The sequence below is a fragment of the Taeniopygia guttata genome, chromosome 4 (genome assembly GCF_048771995.1).
Source record: "Taeniopygia guttata chromosome 4, bTaeGut7.mat, whole genome shotgun sequence".
Lineage (NCBI taxonomy): Eukaryota > Metazoa > Chordata > Aves > Passeriformes > Estrildidae > Taeniopygia > Taeniopygia guttata.
The window spans coordinates 21,633,658-21,658,502 of record NC_133028.1 but is presented as its reverse complement, the minus strand read 5'-3'; the positions used below and the strand labels follow the sequence as shown (position 1 = coordinate 21,658,502).

Genomic DNA, 24,845 nt, shown 5'->3' with positions numbered 1-24,845 from the left:
TGGCACCCTGCTGTTCATTTATTCTCTATATGACATGTTCAGCTGATGATGTCTACCAGCTCAGAAATAAGAGGTGGCAATCATACCAGGTAATAGCATATCATCAGAGGCTGAACCACAAAAAAAGATCTCTGAAACCACAAGACTTCATCTTTTTTGAAGATTGTTGTCTTTTTTGAAGCTCAATGTACTCAATGTTTTGAAGCTCAATGTAAATTTTCACGATAATTCTAGATGACTTTTAATTCTGCATTTTTTTTTTTTTTCAGATCTCATGCATGTTAATGCCTGTTCACTAAAGTAAATTACAGAACATGCTCTTTTTAAACACCTACTGGAATTTTATTGCATTCTGGTCTCTATGGAGCATATTATCTGCACTGCTAGAACTGTATCTAACTCCGCTGGAAATCTTGACTTCTCACAACACTGTGCTATATAGTTTTGCACCCTAATCAGATGGCCATTTGCCTCTTCTTGCTTTTCACTTTCATAGTGAAATATTGTAGTTTCGTAGTTGAAATGCTTCTTGACTTCTTGCTAGAAGTGGCAAACAATTTTAAGGTTTTCTGTGTTTGAGGCTTCCCTTTGTCACTCAGAGTTGTCCTCTGTTTTGATCCATATTCAGTTTAGATTTTTTCTCTTGATCTCTGCATTTTTAAAATGCTTGAAGTGACTGGTGATACTTGACCTCCTGTTGCTGTCCAAACAAAAGTTGCATAGCATATTGGTGAAACAGCTATTCTTATGTAGTTCAGCAGAGACCAACAGAGGGATCTGCACAATGAAAAGAAGAAAGTTGCCTGGAAACATCTGTATACAGTAGTTTTTAAATATATGTTCTATATATTTGGAATATATCTTCTATATATGTAGAATTTAATGCAAAATCTCTAATGCTGCACTTTAAAGAAACAGTTATGCAGATAGTTCAGTTTCAAACATTTCTTATATTCTTCTGAAATAATTTAAGCTCTCTCTAGGTGTCAGTGAATGTTTTCAGACCTTTATGTAATCCAGATGGTGCTTTTTCCCCCTGTTATGCTTCTGATGTAGTTAGCTCTTTCTTATTATGGATAATAAACCTTCCCTACATACTGGCACAATTTCTTTAGGCTGATGGTTCATTCAGTGCTTTCTTCTTAACCCTTTGATGATAGCAGTAAGTTTTCTCATAAAATGCAGTTATGGGCACAAAATTCTAAAATCCAGAATTAATATAAACTTAAGAGTCATCTGAAAGGACTTATGCTTCCAATATAGCATGCTGGATGTAAGACCTTTTGAAGAGTCCCTTGAAGAAATACTGCTTGGTTACATTTAACAGTAATTTTTAATGGAACATCCATACTTCAGTTGCAATTTGATTTTCTAAAATAATTTCATATTGTAGTATCTCTGTTTTCAGACACATAAATTATTAGAGTCATGTGGTAATTGCCAAAAGGCACTGAGTTGTGCCAATGTCTGTTCCTCACTCTCTCTGCCCCCCCTTACCCAAAATCACCTATTAGTGCTGCTTCCCATTGCACAGCTGTGTAGCAAAGCCTATAGATATAGCTAAAGCTAGGGGACTTTGCAGGATGGGTTAAAGAGAAGCCTTTGCACTCTTGTGCATGAAGTGTGATCACATTTGTTGTCTGTCTGACTGCTGGGCAGAAGGATGTGCTGGTAGTCAACAATAAAGCTGTGTAGGTAATGGTAGCTTCCTCAGTGTTGAGACTCATTGATCTGCTGCAGTCACTTGTGCCAATTCAATTCTCTCAATTCACTAAGGCAGAAATCTACATTGGCAGACTGCCTTGTTTGTTTGAGTACTTAAATTATTAATTTCTTGGCTATGGACTGTATGTGCTTCACACGGCGTAGTAAAAATTCTGCCATTTTTCACCATGTCATTATTGCTAACTATTTGTTATGAAATGTGAGAACTTTATCAATTTTTAGAACTGAAAAAATAGCACATTTGTAAACATACTATAGAAGGCAGTGCATTTGTGTTGAAGGAATGCATTTTGCTTGAGTGGAAAATAGTTGGTAATTTGCATGGTAGATCTTCATAAACATTACAGTACAAATTCTTTCAATCCTGATTGCTTCTATAAGTTCTTTAAATTCCTCAGTTTTGTGCTGCATGGGACATCACTATATTTCAGCCTGTGTTTATGCTTAGTCTTAAGCCTTGAATTTAATATTACTTTATATTTTGATAATGACAATTAGTTCAGTGAGAAATGCATGCATTTGTTATTAATTCTGTCTGAAAACTCTATGAAAGAGACGAACACACAGATGTTAAATCTGCAAAGTTATCTCCATTGTTTCATGAAGTTCTGTAGAAGACTTCTACTGTGCTTGAGGAGAGTTCTGCTCTTCTGCTGGGAATTATTTCTCCTTTTCTTTTCATTACTTCCAGGTTCAAGGAGATAAAAAATTCTTTCCAATTAGGGAAGAAAAAATTGTTACATTTGTCTGGAAGGACTAAACTGAGAAGGACTGCTTTAAACATCTTATTTTTAAATTGTTTTATGTTTTTCTGATTTAAATTTATTCCAGGTGTGTTCTGTCAGCCAAAAATGATTGAGGTTTGAGATGAGCTTTTTAAGCCACTTCCATGGGAAATTGACTGAGTTCTGAAATGTGTCTGGCACTAGTTTAGTTTTTTTTTCTCCCTTCTTTGCTCTTGTGGTGCAAATGTGTCTCTGTTTTATCTTACTTTTTCATGACACCACTCTGGAGATTTTTGACTGGGCAAGTATAATTTTTTTCAAAAATAATTAGTTGCCTTCTATGAACAATCCAGGTTCTGTGATAGCGATATGATTTTCATATTTATATTTCTTACCAACAAGTTCTCTTTCATGCCTGTGTTTGTCCCATGGGACTACAACTTCAACAAATACCATGTTTTCTTTGCTAATTATTAAGTAGCCTCTTCCTCTGTAACTGAATTGAGCTCAACAGCTTCTTAAATTTTAGAAAACAATGAGAACATCATCACTTTGTATTTCTGAAATATTTTTTCTAACGTGATGCATTGAGGGGAAGATGGAAAGATCCATAAAATACAAGGTGATCTTTTCCACATAGTTTATGTATTTCATATATCACAACAATTGATTGACAGGCACATAATTAGACTTTCGTATCTCTGTGAAAAATGTTGATAAGTTCATATGACCTTTGAAGTTCAGTACAGTATTTTTTCTCTCCTCCTCTGGTATCAATTCATTGATATGCAGCAGAGTTGCCCTTTTCTTGTTTAGAAGTAATAATATTTTCACTTTACACTATGTGCTTTCTGTATATATCGTAATTCTTTGGATAAAAAATAATCTGTTGAGACTTCCATTTATCCTTTTGCATAATACCGTAATGTGAGTCCTGCTGTTCTGCAGGGGAAACAAACCTCCAGTAATTTTCATATGTATGTACATTTCTTGTGTTGGAAAGCACCATAAAGCTTTATAAATCATTGTCCTAACCTCTTCTGGTTTATGAATAAATAGTAGGAAATGAGTAAAGTATCTTGCACTGTCAAACTTTTTTCTACTCACTTCAAACCTTTTACTTTCCTTATATTTGTATGGCATTGCAATACCAGAAAATGTGGTGATGTATTCTTTGGAAGGCATTGGTTGAGACCTACCTGTTTTGACAAGTCTTAAGGAAGCTTTCGACAGCACTGAATTAGGCACACTCGTTTTGCTGTAAAAATAGAAGTTTTTGAAAATTATTTTTTTTTTCTTAGTGGAAGAGAGAGACTTTGTTTCTACTATGCAGGCATATGTGGTCATTAACATAAAGACTTCCTAAAAATGTGGTCCAGTGGGATGAAATATTTTAGTTTCATTTACTTTGCTGCTCTATGGCTCAGTCTGTATGGTGGATCCTGAGAAAAGTTTAGATCCTGGCTGTGTATATGTAATACACTGACTGCATCCCCACTTCCTACCAAGATAGGAGTGCTAGAATGGAAACATTTATAAAAGCAAAATTGAAAGATATTAACAAAAAGAAATGAAATTAAGTATTCCCTCATCATATAAAATGATGATCAAAATAAATGTATTTTGTCTTTACATGAAACTGTTTTTATAGAAGTTCAGTAGAGCATTTTGACTTATCCTAATTAGCAAATAAATGGTCGTTAGAGAAAATTGATCCCTTACATGTCTTTAGTGAAGATAAAACAACGTATGTACAAAAGTTTGCTTACTGTTTTAACACTTTAAACAGCTGTTTATTACACACATGCATATGGTTGGACATACCCCCTTAAACTTTTCAATTTTGATATTTTCTCTTAGAAGCTAGCTTGTCAGGGTGCCACACAGGCGATTACTGTAGCATGCTTAAAGAGTCAGAACAAGGCTGGGCTTTGAGACACAGCAAAGTGCTGCATTAACTTATTCTGCTTCAGCTCATAGCTTTTTCATATATGTACCTTAGCTTTGAGGTAGTGGGTGATCATTTTGATATTTGTGTAAGGGGAGAAGTATGTCTCAGCTACTCGATAGACAGAGGTTGGTGGGTGTCTAGGGTGTTTTGGGGTGTGAATACAAAAGAAGGAAAGCTTACAGTGTTGAAAGTTGTCTCTAAATTTGTTTCCTTAGCCATGGCTTGGACACATGAATGCAAAATGTAGGAGCAAAACTGAAGAAGAGTTATTAAAATACGGGCAGGTTCTTTCAAAGGCTTGTGACAGTGTTTGTGGATCTTCTTTCATTTTTTATGGCACTGGTAATACAGATGAATTTGGAAAAAAAAGAAGATGCTGTAACAATAGACTACTGTCACAGCTTTATGTGGTGAAAGGTGCCATGATGTCTTACTCCGAGTATATATATATATTTTTTTTTTCTTTTCTGAACATCTGCTTTGTTGCCATGGTACAATAACATTAGTTTTTAATTTCTTTCCTGAACTCAAAATATTTTTATAATTTTCAGAACGCTATACATCCATGGCCATACAAAGCTGGATTTCATGGTCTGGTATACTGCAATTGAAAAAGCAGCAGGTACAGATGGTAATGCACTACAAGATCAGCAGCTCAGCAAAAATGATGTCCCTATTATAGTGAACAGCTGCATAGCGTTTGTTACACAGTATGGTAAGTAGAGTGGATTTTATTCAAACTAAGATCATTTGTGTAATACCTAAGCGCCCCCAGTACCATGTCCTATTGAATGAGTTTATATATTACTTAAAGTAAAACTATGCCCCTCATTAGCCTTGCCGTTCTGTAATGAGATGGTGCAATACACTACCACACATCTGAGAATGGCCATTCTGGGGAAATACAGCCTGGTAAATACCCTTTATAGACACTTTTCTATTTTAAATTTTGTGTTGTTTGCCTTACAAAACTCAGCCTTGGGGTCCACTGCCCCAGTGCAGACAACTCTGCCCAGAAAACGAAGTCTGCAAACCTGGAAAAGCTGTGGTCTGAACACATCTTGGAAGCTGGCATTAACTGTGGAGTTGAGTTCAGTCTTAGGCTGCTGTTTTTGCAGTGAAATAACCTAAGGATGTATAGTTGGTTACCATTTATTTAAGTAAATTTTACCAGCATAACTTTCTGTGGCATTAGGTTACTTTCAAATGATGTTTGTGTACTTTTACTACTGCAAATTCATGAGTTTTCTGGTGAGATTGCTACATGCATATCAACCCTGTACATATCTGTCTTTGGGATAAATGTGTCTATAACCTCTGTCAGTATGAGATCCCTAATTTCTATTTGAGTCATTGAAGTTCAACTAAATAACCTTTGGATAGGGCAACACCGCACTATTGTAAATAGTTGTATTTGGATTACACCTAGTTCCTAAAAGTAAGAAAAAAAAGCTTTTGCTAAATTATTTTTAATTATTAGCAATAGAACTCAAGTTTTAAAAAACAAAAGTTTTGACTACAATAACATGTAGTGATTGAAGGTAGTCATGACTTTGTTTTAAACTCTACATTTTCTTTTTAATTTGACTTTAGTGATTTTTTTTTTTTTTTTTTTGCATATAAGAATAGTAGCTGACTGATGTCTTCCAGAAATGAGAAAAATCAGAAAAAAGGGTATTTTCTACTAACCTGAGGCTTTTAAGAATAAAATATTTCAGGTTGGATGAATGCAATAATACTTTCAGTCTTAAGCTTAGTTCATCCATAGAGTAATAAAATAAAAGGATTTTGTCATGAAAGCAGCTGTGTTTTATGTGCAATATAATATCTATAATCAAAACTTCTTCTCTTTACTGTGCCTTTTGAAAGTACTGTTTCAGGAAGTCCTGAAGAGATTTGGGGATTTGAAGTGCCTGTAGATTACTCTTGAAATAATCATCCCAGGCTTGCTTACTATTATGATGAGTATTTTTGCAAAGAGGTCTACTTGGGTATAAGAAGACTTGGCAGTGTTTTCACTAATAAAGGGAGTATGTGTAAAAGATTAGAAAGATACTGTTAGAAAATGTGACCACATATAATTGTTTGGCAGCCACATATAATTTTCATATAGTGATGTCTGAAATTTTTGAAAGAATATTTAATTTTACATTAATTTATTTTTCTCTTCTGTATTTTTGTGCCTTAGGTTTAGGTAGCAAGCAAATCTATCTTAAGAATGGGGATTCTTCCAATGTGGCCGAACTGCTGGAAAGCTTCAAAAAAGATGCAAGAAGTGTTAAACTAAGGGCAGGAAAACATCAACTTGAAGATGTGACGGATGTACTGAAAAGTTTTCTTTCTCAAATAGATGATGCCCTTCTCACTAAAGAACTTTATCCATTCTGGATCTCTGCATTAGGTAAGGTATTCAATAACATTCAATACAATAAATGTTATATGTACTATTTCCAGTATCAGATTTGAGGGGGTTGTTAATTTACTTGCCCTGTGTTGTTGACCTACGTTATTTCATAACTGGCAAAACAATGTAGTGAGGAAAAAATATTTGGGGCACGGCTGTAATAGACGCATGTTAATCAGAGATGATTTTTATAATGTTCTTTTAAAATGTCAGTCTCTATATTGCAATGTTTGCAAACTGCAAGAAACAAATGGTTTCCCTGCCAGACTGAGCTATAAAATTGCAGGCACAGCAGTAAGAGATGCATGGGAAATGCTGACAAAACATGAATTTCTATCTTAATGCACAGGAGTCACATATGCATATTTTTGTGTGGCACATTTTGTCTTTATAAAGAAATATTAAAAGCATATTCCTCTTTGATTTTATTTAAGTTCAACTATATGGATGTTGCTTTAATATGAGCCACTAGACTTTCAGAAAATTAAAATATTACATATTTTCGACCTTTAAACTCAATTTTAGAGACTACAGGAAAAAGTATTAAGCGTTTATTCACTTACCACATGATACATTGCATCAGAAAACATAAGTTCTGAGGCAGTTTAGATTTGTCAGGTCTTTTTAATGGTGTTACAATGACTCCCCTTCCTCATATGTAGACATGGCTAAAATTCTACTTCAGCTTTACAACAGAAAATCCTGTCCTGTTAAGTGATACGGAAGGAACTTCTAGGAAGGCTAAAAGATTTAAGGAAATGGAGTAGAAGGCCTTTAAACTGCTGTTTTATTTACTTTTTCTTCCAATTACCAAATACACCAAAACATAGTAGTGGAGAGCATTATCAATCATCCAGAAAATTTCTGTGTTTTCTTTTGAGAAACTTGAGAGAAGCAAGGGACTGAGGGGAAAAGCAAACTAGCTAAATACAATCTGCATTAACTTTGTTTATGCCCTGAGCATAAGGGGGCAGCATGGGCCAGCAGACTTTAGGTAGAGAGCTGTGGTTGTGTTTCAGATACCGTCATTCCCAAAACTGGAATTCCTGCCATTGGCCATGCCATTGTTCAGCTATATGTGGCTTATTTATCAGCCCTTTCCCCTCTCTCTCCTCTAATCAGTCTTACATATTCTTAGATCCTTAAACTACTTTGTGCTTTCACACACTTGTCCAGTACATATTTAAAATATAAAAAGATCTTTTCCTTTCTCATTGCTGGTAACTCTTAGAAGTACATTTGCATGTGTGCATACACTGTTGCACTCATACATGTACATGCAGAAATTACAAATTAAATAGACTTTGAGAAAAAATGCAATTGTTGTTCTGGGCTTTAGTCTTAAACAGTGGCAAATGGTGCTCGAATGTAGAACTGTCCCTCTTTATTGGTGTTTCTCTGAACTGGTGTACAATAGTAGATTTTTTTTAATAGTACATTGTCAGCATTGACTTTATGAAGAAGAGGTTGATTTGGTAAATAGTAATTTTAAAAGACTAGATGATGCTGATACAGTTAATGAGAACTGCTGTTGGTTTTTAGTGTGCATTGTTATTAATGCTCAACGATTATTATTTTCTGGCAGATACACAGAATGAAAAGGAGCGTGTGAGGAAGTACAGAGCTTTTATTCGGAGTCTTCCACCAGTCAATAGAGCAACTTTGGCTGCTTTAATTGAACATCTTTACAGGTCATTGCAAATAGTGCATTGTAGCAGAGAAATTCTTATAATGCGTTCTCAGTACAACTCTACAATATATGAAATGGAGCTTGTTTCATTAGCTAGTAATCACAAAAGCTTATCTAGTTGCAGCAATTAATTACTTTTGAATTCCTTTAATTGATAATGTGTTTTTTCTTTGGTTGTATTTTTAGCAGTAGATATCTATAAAAATCAATGGATTGGAACAGCCTTGCAGAGAGAGAGGGCTGCCAGTGTATGTGTCCAAATAGGGTAATTTTTGATGTAGCTTCTTTATGAAATTTCATTTTACTCCAGTCTGCTAGTCTTCCAGAGGATTGTTGCAAATGGTTCTTGAAATTAAAATATTTTTGCCAGTGAAAATGTCCTTCTCCACAATCTGTTTTGCACATAATAACTTTGAGAATTACCTACCCTTTCTGTTTTTCATCAGTGCTTCATTTTACAACTGAGGTAGGTGGCAGAGAATATCCAAAATACAAACTTGTTTAAGCACCAAAGGTCATGACTTATTTCTAGATCAAATAAGGGGCAGAAAATGTGTAAAAAATAAGTGACAGGATGATTCTGAGGTGTCACAGTTAAATAATACTGGTCTATGTTATATCATCTATTGAACAAGTCAAATTGTATTTTTGGTGAATTGCAGTGAGTATAGAATGTGTAGAAAGTTCTCTTTACAGGATGTTGTGTTCAGAAATTATGGTACATAGACAGGTACATAGCCAATGTAATTTAAAAATATTTATATGATTGTGAAATTGATTGGTGCCCTTATTTGGATAAAGATTGTACTACATATTGGGTTTAAGAAATTTCTAAGCTGTTTAGCTAGAGATATTAATATGATGTTGCATCTGTTCTGAAAGTAGTATGAATTAATGCATTTAAAGGCTGAAATTCTATGGTAGTTTAAAGTATTTGCCTTTAAAAGAGGGCATGTTATGTAAACAGCAGAACTGATATGAAAGCTTTACCATAGGGATAGGAAGTAAGAAGGACCTAATTTTTTTCCACAGTTTGTTTGATCTTTGATCTCAAGTTTGTAGGATGTACTTACATTACATAATATAGTGAAACTGGAGTGCTGTGTGCAGTTCTGGAGTCTGCAGTTAAAGGACATTAAGGTATTTGAATGCATCCAGAGGAAGGCAACAATGCCGGTGAAAGGGCTGGAAGAAATTGCCTGTGGGGAGTGGCTGAGGAATCTGGGCTTTTCTACTTCAGAGAAAAGGAGGCTGAGGGGTGACCTCCTTGGTCTGTGCAGCTTCCTGAGGAGCAGAAGGGGAGAGGGAGGTGCTGATCTCTTCTCCCTGGTATCTCGTGGTAGGGTGCATGGAAATAGTTCAAAGCTGCATCCAGAGAAATGCCAACGTGTCATTAGGAAGCATTTCTTACTAAAAGGGTGGTCAAACATTGTAACAGGCTTTTAAGAGTGATGATGGATGATCCAAACCTGTCACTGCAGATGGACAGTGCCCATAGCAAGATGCTTCAGCTTTTGGTCCGCCCTTAAGCGATCCGACAGTTGAACTAGGTGATTGTTATAGGTCCCTTCTAACTCAGGTATTCTATTCTGGTTTTGTTGTTTTCTATTCTAAGTAGCTTTGATATCACTTGAAATGCAGTTAGAAAGTTTTAACTTCTGTAATGAGAAATAGAGTGTAAACACACATTGAATAAATAAGTAATAGTACATGTTTTCATTGCATTTCATGTGCTTACCTTTTCTGAAGTGCTCTCCATATTCTGTAAAGTAGCCTCAGACAATCAAAGGAACAATGAAACGGTCTAAATACGTTTATTTTTTCCTTCAACAGGGTGCAGAAGTGTTCTGAAATTAACCAAATGAACCCTCAGAATTTAGCCGTGGTGTTTTCCTCTTGCTTATTTCAAACTAAAGGCCAAACTAGTGAAGAAGTCAATGTAATTGAAGATCTAATTAAAAATTATGTGCAACTTTTTCATGTAGGTATCTTTATATATATCTTACCTGCTCAGATGTTAGAGTTTCAAAATTACAAAAATCTGCTTTAAAACGGTCTTCCTACTAGTTCAAGAGCTGAGGATTTACAGGATTTTTGAACTCTAATTCAGTGGATGTTTTTCTTTGGCCTGCTTTAGATTTTATTTCCCAGTTAGTTTAACCTGTGTAGGAAAGACTCTTTATGGGATGCTATGAGCTACTGTTTTCCAAAATGATGCTCATTCTCCTTGCTGTCAAAAGCTTACTAAATTTAAGAAAATTTTCTGATTATGACAATTAAAAATAATGCTTCTAATCAGATTTTATAGGTCTGATCAGAACTGAAGCATGGAAGGATTTTGTGTTCTTAGTCTCTGAGCTGTGATTACAATTTGTTTTGTTCCTTAGACCCAGTAATAATGTTAAATCCAATTGCACAGAAAAGCTACTACTAACAGCAATTTGTATTGGCCATTTTGATTTGGAGTTGACTGTGCCACTATAACATTGCTTTACAGCTTTTCATTGATTCCCCTCTGTTTCAATGTTCAATATTCCATTAAGTTTATAATAATGAGTCCCATCAATGAAGAGCTGTTTGTGATTGATAGAATATTTTGCATACCCGCTTCTATGAGAAGATGATTGGTGGTATTGGCAATTGTTACCATAACTATTATTAATCACTCCAAAATTATTTATTTATACAGATAAATGAAGACCAAGTCAAACAAATGGACATAGAGAACAGTTTTATTACCAAGTGGAAAGACACTCAGGTAAGTGTCCAGTTAGACATGGATAAAAGGGAGTGAGGCCTTAACATCTCTGTATGTGGGTGTGGGTGTTCTTCTGTTCATCGCTGAGCTGAGGCAGCATCACCCCAGGCACTGCACAGTTGCTAAGTCATGCATGAACCAGGTGTGAGATAAAGTGGCTCAGCTCACCTTCTTACTCTCCTCATCAGTTCTCTGCAGCAGTTTGCCACAGGCTTCCAGTTAGGGTTAAAATTAATGATGTGGTGCAATTGAGTGATGTAACAGCAGCACTGTAATCATGTAAGTGTCATGGGTAATTGGAAACTTAGGCCTCAAGCAGCTACGATTAAGAATTGTAAGAATTCTTTACATTTAACAACTGATAGTTGGACATCATGGCATCAAAATGTGTGCATATATGTGGGAACATCAGTGATGTAGATACTTAATACTTTGGAACATATAGGTTGCTCCAGTACTATTATCTCTGGTGATGCAGAATGTTCAGAGAACAACTCAACTGAATTTCTGCTGAATTACTCAAAGTTCACATGTCTGAAATGTCACTGAAGTTCTGTTCCAGGTGGCACTTCATTAGTTGTTTTTCATTTTCTGTCCACCATATACTTATGCCAGCTGTTGCAGTAATTTACATCACATTTTCTCTCCATACGGTTGTTTATGTGAGCCCAGTGGAAATCATGTGTCAGCTTCATTCTTATTTCCAACCTTTTTCTGTAATATCATCTGAAAAGCAAATTTTATAACTAAATGAGCCTTTTTGAGTCTGTGCCACTATAATTAAGCAGCTTTCTTCAAAGTAGCTTTGTAATGCTTTTCCTCACAAATGTTTCCATTAGTTTTCTATTCTCAAAGATGAAACTAACTTAAAAGTGGCTGTTTTTCAAAATGTTAATGTTCTTTAAAATTCAGCACTGCCACTTATTTTTCTATAGAAATGTAATCTTAGCTTCTGTAAATTGGTCAAAATGTATCCCAAAGCTCAACTGTTTATATACATATATATATATATGAATATATGTCTTTCTATATACTTTTCTTAACCTTTTCCTCTGTTTGTAGTAGTATATAAATAATTAAATACTGTTCTCAAAAATGAAGACACAAATTGTTGTCTTAGTGTTAATTTGATTATTAATTCTTTATATTTTCCTGTTAATAGAATGGTACACCTTCTGGTGAGTCCCTGTTTCTGCCTTAATTTTTCTTCCTATGCTCTGATCATCACTTATTTTTTAGGAAATACTTTTTGGTACTGGAGATGAATTGCAATCTTTTGAAGATGCTTATGACTGTACTAAAAGGGAATTAGAGCAGGCAAAATATGAGACATTTTTAACTTTAGAAAAATAAAGTAATTTCTCATCCATGAAGGTAATTTTATTGTCAGAGATGAGCAAACCTAGTAACAATGGAAAACTGTTACATCCCTTCTCATAAATCATATTTTTTATCGTGATCATAAGATGTTGGATTACTGCCTTTCTAATTTCTTTGAGTTATTTGTTGTTAGACATTCTTAAATCATATTTGTTTGTCTTGAGTATATGAAATTATTATATGTGTCATAAATTTGCTTTATCTTATTATTCCCCATTAGCCTTGTGTGCAAAGTCTAGCCTTTTCTCCAACAAATTTGAAGAGTTATATTTAACAGAGGTTGATATCAAGAGCATTTGTTTTAATTCTTTCTTTAATTAGGTAATGACAAGTTTTCATTGTGATTAAGAATAATAAATAGTTATTTGTAGTAATGAATTTTTATTTTCTTGATATGTCCATATGGCTGTGTGACTGAAAATAGTCTGTTATTTGTAATTTTTCATCTGACTTTTAACTAAGTAATTTTGGAGTTACAGTCCTTTTTCATTATTTTAAATTCTGTTAATCTGTTTTGATTCTGAAGTGAACCTGGGTAACCTTGAAATCAGAGTTACGGGTCTGGCAGTTTAAGACACTGAGATACACTCATCTCATAGACTTTGTAGTCTTAAATGTAAATTTCCATTTATGCCATGTCTCCCTTAGTTTTCCTGCTCTTGAATCTATATTTGTAAATTAATGTTAATTTTCTTTGATATGATTCTGTAGGATTTATTCAGGGGTTGGATTTTTCTCCTGAATCTGTGATAAATAATTATACTCTCCTTACTTTAAATGCTAATTTTTAACAATTAAATTTTTAAATTCTTTCTTTTTAGGTTTCCCAGGCTGGAGATTTGCTTATTGAAGTTTACGTGGAAAGAAAGGAGCCTGACTGCAGTATTATAATCAGGGTTAGTGTGTAAAAATTATACAGTGATTTTTATGAAGCATTTTTTTTTGAAGTGTATCACATTTATTTTAATACATGTTTTTGTATAAGTACACAATGAAAGTGTGAATTTATGTTCATCACTGTTCTTTTGAATATTTTGTTTTAGAATTTGCTGTGTTGCCTAAATTATGTAAAGACTGATTATTATGCATTTTTCCATTTTTGAGAAAAATTCTAAGAAAAATGATACTATTTTAAAGCGGAGATGTCCTGTTTTAGTTTTGCTGTAGTATACAACAGTATAAATTTTCCCAACTCTACATTTACAAACGCACAATGAATGTTGGTTTTATTTGGTTTTTAGTTGCAACCACTAAAATGACATTCCTCCTTTCTTTTTGTTGTGACTCTCTTCTTTATTTAAGTGTTAAAAAGCCAAAGCTTGTTACTAACTATAATAGAGATTTTTGACTTTTCTATTTAGCAGTGTATTTAAACACCTGCATCTCCATGTAGTAGTATTCTGTTATTTTTTATTACACTTCTCTTTTTTTTTCTTTTCTATTCTGTTCAGCATATGACTCTTAAACAGTTTTGTTTGTACATATATGGGGTATGTGGTATACATAGATGGACATATGCACATAAGAAATTCTTTTTAAAATAGGAATAAAAATGGGAATATGCATTTTAAAATAGGAATAAAAATGGGAATATGCATTGCTAAGATATAAAAATGGTGCTTTAATATTTATCTTCCCACACCCAAGAAAATATATCAAAGCTAATTTTTCCCATATTTTTCTGGAGTAAAGAAAACTAATTTAAAGCTACCAATTTCAGAGTCATCTTAAAAATATAACTTCAGTCTTATAGAACAAAAGAAGGAAAACCTGCTTGAATCTGAAGGATATTTTATGGGTTTCCAGCTCATATATTTACTGTAATTTTTTTTCCCTTAAGGCAATTGCAGGGAGGAAGACCTTGAAAAACTGTATCAGAAATCAGTAATTGAAATGTATTGTAAACTGACTCAATTTGTATTACAGGTATCACCTTTGATGGAAGCAGAGGAATTAACTAATGATGTTTTAGGAATCAAAAAAATTATTCCCAGCAAAGATGATATCTGGACAGCTTTTGAAGTACTTGAAAATGGAGAATTAGGTTAGTGACACTTAAATGTATGCATGTCAATCAGCTTTTATCTTAGTTTTTCAATACTTAATATCATCAAAAATTTAGTTAAAGACTTCATGGAAACAAAAAATCGCCTTCATGCCAATGTTTTACATTTGATTGTTGTGGCATCTGCATGATTTCTTTCTTCACTTTGCCAGAAATGATGTGATGAATTGTTTTAAAACTACTTATAAATTAAGGGCTGAGAAGGTGTTCTTTATATTACAGTGCTTCGCAGTTCATTAATCATCAGCTATAGAAAAGTAGGTCTTACTAGCAAGTCTTAAGAGGAAAACCCTGTTTTCATAAGGATGTCAGCACTTGATTTTATAAGCAATAAAGCTTTCCAAAAATTAAATGAGAAAACACATCATACGTAGGAGAAAGGATCTTTTTTCTTTTGCCTATTCAAATATTTAATATATGTAGGTACAAAAAGGAGGCATAAAGTGTGTAATTCTTTACACACTTTAAAGTGTGTAAATTTGTTTGAAATATGGGTTTGCTGCAAACAAAAGCAAATGTCACATGGCCACAGTATTCATGAATGGTAAAGAGGCTTTAACATTGGGTATACTTTATACATGCTGGAGCATGTTTAAAATGCTGGAGAATTTTATTGTTAAAGATAACGAAAATAACATAAAGTAATAGGGATTTTGTTAATTAAAAGATATTTTGGTGAATATTCCCTAAGGTAATCTTAGGGAATTTTTGAAGAATATATGGGGACAGAAATAGGCAACATCTATTTTCATTTCCTACTGAGTTGCTGCTCTTAAATATTTTCATGTTACAGAGAAAGACTGTGAATCTGTTTATTTCTGTAGTGAAGATACCTGCTTTCAAGTCAAGAAAAAAGAAAAGAAAGTGGACAAAATAAGATTACTAAATATTGTTCAAATATTTTTTATTACTTTTGTGTATTTGATTTTCAGATGCATTTTACTAACATTACTTATGTACTCAGTCTGAGCCTGGCAGTATAAAAAACTAGGATGGAAGTGTATTTTCCCTTTCATCTGAAAATAAATTATCCTGGGCCCTCTTTACAACTTACAGTCCGCTGGTGATGCTGTATAGAGATGTAATGCAGAGTTCATTTCCAGATTAATAGATTTGGGTTACAACTGAAAAAGAATGCTAGCATCTCTTATCTTTAGAAGAGTCCTGATAATTCCTACCAGTACAGTACAAATCATATTTCTTTAGACTGAATAATGGAAAAAAAAATTGAATTTTATTTTCTTAAACTTGATATATGACACTTACAGGAACATAAAAAACTAAACTAGATATGGCCAAGAGAACAAAAAAGTAAATAAACAGATAGACCCCACAACAGCTTCTTCAGGTATTTAGGTGCAACAACTGATGTTTTAGTGGGGTATTCAGATGTTGTCTGAACTAATGACTATGGAAGACAAACAAAATTAGGAGTGAGACACTACAGACCCTACATAACACAATAAATATGGGCAGGACATTAGAGTGTATCCTACTGAAAGAAGAATTTCCAACACAGAGTGAAATGGTACACCAGTGTTTTACATACAAAACAAACAACCAAAAAAGCAAACTAAATTAAGTCCTAATTCATCACCTGACTTCTGTCAGTAGCAATTGTGTTGATCAACTGTGTTCTTCATGGATCCCTTTCTGGAAGAATCAGTGCATCAGAACAAGTTAATAGCTTTTTCAAAATAAAAATAATGTTGTTGTAAAGAGACACTCAGGTAGACTCCTGTGGCTGAACCTAACAGGTTTGCAGAGGGCGGGAGCACAGAGAAAATTAGTTGTGGAAAATATTTGGTCCAAATTTGACACTGAAGAGCTAAAACACTGCTTGAGTCTTTGCTCCTGCAAGTTGATTCTACTAGTGTCATTTGACAAACGCCATGAGGCATTTACAAATTAGTTGAAATATTGACACATAGTGACAGAAAAAAAGTTTGCATATTTGTTTCAAATGTACATCAGTAATCATGATGTTTTTCTGATAAAAATTAATTTTCTTTATTTTTCCTGGTGTGGTCTGTTACCTGTCCAGTACATGGTGGTATTCTGCTTTTTACATTCAACCCTGATTTTTTTTTACTTTTTAATTTTTATTTTACTTTTTAATATATACTGTCAGGAAAGCAATCCCTGAGAAAGCAAGAAAATTAGAGTAATATTTTATACAAAGTAATTTTCTGCTAATGTCGTTTAAGGTGAAAATGACTGGTTTAGAATATTTACTAGCACATGATGACCTAAGTGAAAGAAAGGGTAATTGAATGTATGTGTTAACTGTTTGCTGTTCAAGATACTAGAATCGCAATATTAAAAAATCAGCGAAATTATTTGCATATAGAAAAGTTGCAATAATTAATGATTTTAACAAGCCTAATGCAAAATATTTAATACCATATGCTTTTACAAAATATGGTGTATATAATTTTTTAATAATATGTGATTGGATAGTTTGTAAATGAAGTGTGTTATCAGTAAAATAGCTAATGGTTTTCAGCATGATTTATGTATCATGTAATCCATGATGACAGACGGTCTTAAATGTAACTCTTAATAAAACAGTAGGTGTTTACTGTGGGAGTGCTGGTGTTCTATGAAGACGTGGTGATTTGCCAGTCTCTTGCCTTTGATTTATCAAGTTCTTCTCCTTAAAATGGATTTTATCTCTTGTACAAAAGCATCAGTGTTCAAGCTTTATCACATCAGAGACCAAAGTTTCCCAAAAAATTCAGAAGTTTGACCATTTAAAACAAAAGGTTTGGAAGAAGTGGTGTTAATATAGGGGTTGAGCTGCTATTTTCAGAATGATGCTGTTGTTAGGCTGCTTTGGTGTCATGTCTGAATAATGATATCTTTATATGGGTGGTATCACATCTCTACAGGTTGTGTAGGTATTTTTTCATCCCAAAATAGCAGTGTTTTTTTCTGTCATGTAAGTGGGTTATTTGTGGCTGCTGCTTTCTGTGGCTCTAGTGTTCAGGTGTTCTAGAAAATACTATCTGCTAGACTGTAGTGCTGGAGAGTCCCAAAGCAGCTGTTGACATTTCATATTCATCTACCATAGCAGGAATGAAAAATGAGATTATGGCTGCATACTTTGCCCTTCAGTACTCAAGGGACATGGCTAGACTGTATGACCCAACATGAGAGTGTCACAGAGGTGTGACTTTTCAGGAGCCATACCCAGCTCTTCTCAAGACCTGACCCACATAAATTGGTATGCAAATGGAACACAGGTATATTTTATCTCTCTTTGGAGATAAAATGACATTTGAACCCACAAAGCCATTGTTAAGGCTTTTGTGGGTTCATGAATTACAGCAGGTGCTTGCTGCTGAGCAGGTGAAAGCCTTCAGGGATGTGAATGTGTCTTCCCCCACTCACATCAGTGTTGCATCAGGCTGTGCTGTTCATGTGACAGATTTCTGCTGATCTGATCATGCAGATTTAGGGACAATTTGCAAGATCTTTTCTGCCTTCATTTGATAGGTGAACTGGGGTTTGCATGGAGTACTGGCTGGGCTTTCTTATCCCTGCAGGTTTTCAATTCTGGGCTCTTCTAGGATGGATGATGCCTATCAAAAAATGTGTGTTTGAGCATCTGAAGTTTTGCAGTGCACACATACAGTCTAGTCATGCCTTCAGTGGTAGTTAAATCTTGCTGCACTTCTTGTACAAGATTGAAATACACAGGTGCAAGTTTGGATATTCCCTAGCCACTGCAACAGGGAGAAGATCTAATAAGACCACATGCTTTTCCCCTCTAGTAAAAAGAATCTAATGAAACCAGATGTTTTAGTGTTTCCCCTCTAGTAAAAATAATCTAATGAAACCAGATCTAACTAATGTTTTAGTCTGTTTTGATCAATAACAGACAGTATAATGCATACCAGTTGGAGGCATTTTTTTCACTGTGATCACTCCAAATTCTTTGGTTTATTGAATGCAGAGAATTGGTAGCTGTGATGTTTCATTTTCATACTGAGCATAGCCCAATAAGCACAGTATAGCTGAAGGTCTCAGTTCTGTTTGATCATATTTAGGCATGCATTGTAATAGGTCCTAACTTCTATATTTCGTTTGAAAGCAGTGCTTTAGTGTCTTTACATTAAAAATTTAACATTACAAAAGAGTCATTGAACATTTGACTACTGCTTGTTTAGTTTTATATTCATTACCTGTGCAAACACTGCCAGCAAAGGTATTGTCAGTGAAGTGCCTAATTGTCTTATTTTGAAAGGAGTATTTTTCTTCTATAGTTCAAAGTCAATGAGACCTTGTTGTGTACAGGCAAATGTAACTTGTGAGGGCCTCCAATATTGTTGGGTTTTCCTTTTATTTTAATTATAGTTTTTTGTGTTGTGTTTCTTTGGCATCTTTCAGAGCGTCCTCTGCATTATACAGAGAATGTACTCGAACAAGTGCTTCACTGGAGTTCACTACCAGAGCCTGGCACTGCTTACCTAATAATAAAGAGATTTCTAACAGCAGACATGGTGAATCTCTACAGTGGTATGTATTTTTTTTATTTAGTTATTTTACATGGAAATATGAGGATGACTATTGTTTTCAGTGGAGCAAAGTGTCCCAGAACAACTGAATTACTGCTACTTCATAAAAGTTACAGATATACAGAGTGTTGTGGTGACTCCCTGTGGAAACACAGAAATTATGGATGTTTGTTTCATTGAAACATAAAAGTGTACCAAAATTCTTCAGTTAGTTCACACTTTGTGAACTTCTGCTGTGAAGCTTGAAACTGCTCTTATCTAGGACATATCGTTGGAATATATTTATATAACTATGGTATACTAACAGAAATTTCTCTTATCTAATTTGTTGTCTCCAAACTACAAAGCTAATTTCATGGAATATTCTGAGTTAGAAGGAATCCAGAAGGATAATCAAAGTCCAGCTCCTCACCTTACACAGGACAGCCCCAGGAATAACACCTGTGCCTGAGAGCATTGTCCAAATGCTTCTTGAACTCTCAGACTGGTGTTGTGACCACTTCCCTGGGGAGTCTTTTCCAGTGCCCAACCACCCTCTGGGGGAAGCTTTCCTGATACCCAGCCTAAACTTCCCTTCTAGAACTTCAGATCATTCTGTTATCCTGACACTGGTCACACTGATCTCTTATCAGTGTCTGCCTCTCTGCTTCCCCTCACAACGAAGTTTTTGACTGCAGTGAGGACTTCCCTCAGTCTTCTCCAGACTGAGCTGACCAAGTGCCCTCAGCCACTCCTTATACTTGAGGGCTTCCCCTGAAGGCCCTTCACCATCTTTGTTGCCCTCCTTTGGACACTCCCTAATAGGATTATAGCCTTCTTATATTGTGGTTCCCAAAATTGCCCCCAGTACTCGAGGTGAGGCTACCCCAGTGCAGAGCAGAGCAGGACAATCCCCTCCCTTGGCCAGCTGGTGATGCTGTGCCTGATGCACCCCAGGACAGGGTTGGCCCTCCTGGTTGCTGACTCCATTCAACTTTCTGTTGACCAGGGCCCCCAGATCCCTTTCTGTGGCACTGCTTTCCAACATCTCATTCCCCAGCCTGTCCAGAGGCATCCAGGGTTGCCCCATCCCAGGTGACAGACTCATTTGAATGACATACTCAAGCAACTGAATAATTTGGAGAGTATGTGGCCTTTAAAAGGGAATTGACTTAAAATACAGATCAAGTATATAGTGAAAATACACAGTTTACACATTTCCCCAGTCTATTTTTTTTTCCCACATAATACCTGGCTTTAAGTCTCCTGTGTAATATGTATTATCTGCTTTGCAAGAAGTGGAAGTTTAGGAGTTCAAAAATTATATCCTATTTTCAAGCAGTTGAAGTCCTGCGTGCTATCACCGTATAATGTGTGATGGTAACACATGATGCTTGGTTTAATCTTCATCTTATTTTATCTAATGACTCATTCAAATATATATATCTTTTCCTCTATTTCTCATACATGGAAATGTTAATCTTTCCATTCTATATATCTCATCTTGATTTCAAGAAGTAAAATTTATGCTACTGTGCTTATTCTTCTGAAGTTAGCGACCTTCTTCCACCATGCTTTATGCCTGTAAAAGCATATTTCACAAATGAGAACAAACCTGAACAAGTGTGCTGCTCATGACTTTTATGGTTGGGTTTCACTGTCTATAAATGTGTGATAGCAGATCATGAATGGAGAGAAATGGCCTACTTCATTAAAAGCTTGATATATGAGCTCCCACCACCTCACTAGGTATGTGTTGAGATCAGAAGAGGAAATGGGCCATAAGGATTGTATGAATCACTGCTCTAAGAGACACATAAAGATTAGGCTAGTGTCAATTTACAAAATGTAGTAAAGAAGAGATCTCCTGCTATTTGCACTCCTTCCTCTCTCCTGGATTTTACATCCCTTTGTTTCCCCCGCTTATTACAGTAATTGTTTGTATCAATTCCATTCAGTTTGATCTTAGTGTAGACACACTGTCTTTTGACTGTTTACATTTATTGATGTTTTTTGTTTGTTTTAAAATAATTAAAACCTTATCAAATAAATTATATTGGTTTTCTCAGTGGTTTGAAAAGGACAATTTCTGCGATATTGCAGACTTAGTGTTGATGTCTGCAAACTCCACGTGGCAGAGTAATCTTTTGAATCCATCACTGCATGGAATGTCAGAATGAGAAAATATACTGAACAAGGTCATTGGGCAAGGGATGTTCCCAGTGTTTAGGGTACAAGGCACTTATGGTTATTGCGAGGCTCTCCATCTCAAAGTGCACAAGAAATAACTGCTAGCCTGAGGGAAGAGGGGGAGACCTCAATCTTTTCTGTCTCTTACACTCCATATGTGGTTAACTCCTTGTTACTGAATAATCTGGGCTGAGGCCAAATGTCCAACCACTATGATTTCAAGTATGTTTTTTAAGAGTGGATTCAGCTCATACAAATGGGCAACTTGGGTGGATGGATGTCCTCCTACTTTGCAGTAAAATTAATAGGACTGTGATCATTTAATGTTTATAATTTAGTCCCATGAATATTCCTTGCTTCCTTGCTTTATGTAGTAATCTTAAAGACTAATTCTTATATTCCAGACTTTTTATTTTCTGTTAATATGACTTGAGAGATTTTCATTCTCATCACTTTTCCCCTTTTTCTTCTTGAGTCTGTAATGTTGTTTTAAATAATGTTGGTTCAATGGTAAGCCTAAGGAACAGCTCTTTCAGCCTCATTTCATTTTGGCAACTTATCACAGTCTTTGCTACTAGTGCATGTTTTCCCACATCCCTTATACATAGTACATTCTTAATTTTGATACTTACTCTCATCTTGTCCATTTTAAACTATTTTCTCATGTTCTGCAACTGAGATGAGCTCAGTTGTTCAGAACAGGGTGCTAATAACACCAAGGTTGTAGGTTTGATGCCCATGTGGGGCATTGACCCAAGAGTTGGATTCTGTGATCCTGGTGGGTCCCTCCCTACTCAGACTCTTCTGTGATTCTATGATCCAAACCTTACACTGAAGTCTAGATGTATGTTTTCTCATGTATGGAAACCAGCTTTCCTTTTCAAGGAAAAAATAGTTAGTTCATTTGTATTGATTTGTTTCAGCAAATTTGTGGTGAGTTTTCTGCTTTATTACAGCTTTTAGTTGGTAGTTCCTGACAATTTATTCCATAGCTTTCCATGCTTGTTGTAGGAACACTCTTTCAAGTAATGCTCAGTAGGGCAAGGTGTGCTCTGTATTTTGGTATAAGAGATACCCAGGACAGCTTAATTCTATTTCAAGACCTATTTTCTTCTCCTTACCAAAAAAACTTCTCATATTAAAGTTATATTTGTTAGAAAACCAGATATTATTTATTTGTTAAATTTACTATAAATTCTGTGTATATAGGTCCTTGAAATTTTTCCAGTAAAGTGTTGTATAATTTGAGTGGTAAGTATTGATTTCTGAGAACAGGGGCTATTATTCAGAGATATTCTTTGAAATGCAAGCTTCTAAACCATAGGTGGGATCGATCATCCGTGGATTAAGTGTACCTACTTCCTAGTTGCAAAGTTCTAGCAAGTTTAGCATATTTTGTAAATTTTGTGTCTGAAAAATACATTCTGATTAGGATACATCCCTGTTGTCTTAGATTTATTTAATGAAATGCTGGCTTCTGAAGTACATGGAGTATCATCAGTTTAGAGAATTATTTTCTCCTCCTTCAGGCTATTCTAATATCTTTGTAAGTATCAAATGTTTGACAGATTTGCTGCCATAGGACTGCTGGGAAGTTTAGAATGAGTTTTTGTTATGTTGTGAGCTGTGTGCAGAAATGTAAAAATCTTCCAGCTTGATACAAATGTGGATGTATCCTGCTACTCGCATTAAGTACTCTGCTACATTTTCTATAGTTAAAGAAAAAAATAAAGAGATAAAAAGTGTTTATGATTGTATGGATAAGGATTCATATTCTATTCTGAATACAAAATAAATATTCTTATTGGCAAAGAGACAATACATCAGGGTTTTTTTTAACTGTGAATGGATATTTGCACATATAACTGAGGACTTCTAAGTAATTTCTGATTTTAATTGTTGAAATGCATTGATTCTGGATTAAGATTCTTATTTTTTGATATTTTATAATGTACTCCTTCTTAATAATAAAGTTTTGATATCAGATGCTCAAAGTCTAAGTGGAATTTTAATGAAAAAAGCCAATTGAGTAATTGGATAAGGATGAGATTTTCAATACACATTACACCCCCTTTACATCACAGTTTAATTTCTTATCTTGAAAGTAATATAGTAAAAAGCTAGTGGTATCACGCTGTGACTCTTAAACAAGTTAGTTTAGTATTTCCTAAATAAATGCATGACTTACAGGAGGTGCCTGCACTTAACTAAAAGTAATAGATGGTGAAAGCCAACATACGGCATAAATAGTAGGCATGTAGTGTTTGAGGGTAAAGGAATAATATTATGTAATAATCTTACATGTAGCCTTGTTAATCTGGCTCCCTCTTCAAGGTGAAATGGTATTGAGTGGAATGGAGGAGAAGGCTACATCTGCCTGCCTGCTCTCTTATGTCTGCAGCCTGCTTCCAGCACTGTTTACCTCAGGGAGAGAAGAATACTTCAGAATTCTGCTGAATTCTGTGTTCTGTCATAAAGACAGTAGGAATTATTGTCTTTTCCCTTGTTTTTCCTCACATTTAACCGCCATTTTAGTTTGAGTTTCAGTTTATATGCATGAGTCATAACAGCATGGCAATGACTGTAATTGTTGTCCAGAAGTTTTTGCTGGGGAAGGGTACTTACTGGGAAAAACTGACAAAGTAGTGAAAAAGTATACAGATATTGAGCAGAATGGGAAACCTGAAAATACCTAGAAGTGGTGGTGCAGTAGTTGATATGTACTAGTAATACTTCTTTGCATTTTTTTATTTAGGATTTTAAATTGCTGAGAATGCACTGAAAAATCTGATCTTTAACACTGAAAGCCTTTGATAGCTCTGATATTTTTCTTTTTAAATAAAAACTTTCTCAGGACAAAGATAAATGCTTTATATATAAAGCTGACTGCAAAGTTACTGTTTGGGCTTGTGTGGGAAGTGGTATTTTTTATGAGTTTTTTATTAATTTTACCAAATATATGTGAGTTTGTGTGTATTTTAACACAAACAAAAAAAAAAAACCAGACAGACCAATTACCAAATCTGATCTTTATTGAAATGTTTTGCCTCTCAAGCACAGAGATTAAAAGTATCCATGTCATACTCCTAGTTTTAACTACACATTATATGCTGAAAGCATTCTTTGAATTAAAGTTTGTTGGTAGATTCTTTGCATGTTATCATACAAGTGAAACAGAGAAGACTATTATTCCCACCAGTCATTAAAATAATAATGGTGTGTATATTTAAGAATGCCTTCCTTATGAATATAGAATATATTAATATGCTATATGATTTCAAAGGTAATACATAGTGTATATATGTGTATATTCTGTATATACGTGTATTTATGTTATATAATTAATATCCTTTTTTTTATATATAGCATAATACCAAATCAATTTTGCCAATGTAATTTTAGTTTTTTGATATGCAGTAATACTTAAAAACTAGGAGCTTCCACTGTTGTAAAATCTT

General features: G+C 34.6%; 1 protein-coding gene and 1 long non-coding RNA gene across 4 annotated transcripts in view; one reads left to right on the top strand and one right to left on the bottom strand.

Annotated features, from left to right (window-relative positions):
* ARAP2 (ArfGAP with RhoGAP domain, ankyrin repeat and PH domain 2) overlaps positions 1–24,845 on the top strand; it is a 117,624-nt gene that overhangs the window by 74,648 nt on the left and 18,131 nt on the right. For all 3 annotated transcript variants that reach the window (XM_072928059.1, XM_072928060.1, XM_072928061.1), the window contains exons 20-27: positions 4,953–5,116; positions 6,590–6,802; positions 8,391–8,496; positions 10,329–10,476; positions 11,185–11,253; positions 13,455–13,529; positions 14,560–14,677; positions 19,091–19,219. In XM_072928059.1, the coding sequence (XP_072784160.1) occupies positions 4,953–5,116; positions 6,590–6,802; positions 8,391–8,496; positions 10,329–10,476; positions 11,185–11,253; positions 13,455–13,529; positions 14,560–14,677; positions 19,091–19,219 (1,022 nt within the window). The remainder of the gene's footprint in view (positions 1–4,952; positions 5,117–6,589; positions 6,803–8,390; positions 8,497–10,328; positions 10,477–11,184; positions 11,254–13,454; positions 13,530–14,559; positions 14,678–19,090; positions 19,220–24,845) is intronic.
* Positions 641–10,336, bottom strand: LOC140683922 (uncharacterized). The gene is made up of 3 exons (XR_012055566.1): positions 10,234–10,336; positions 3,650–3,708; positions 641–777 (listed from the first exon to the last, which is right to left on the bottom strand). It is a non-coding gene; the product is annotated as an uncharacterized lncRNA (long non-coding RNA).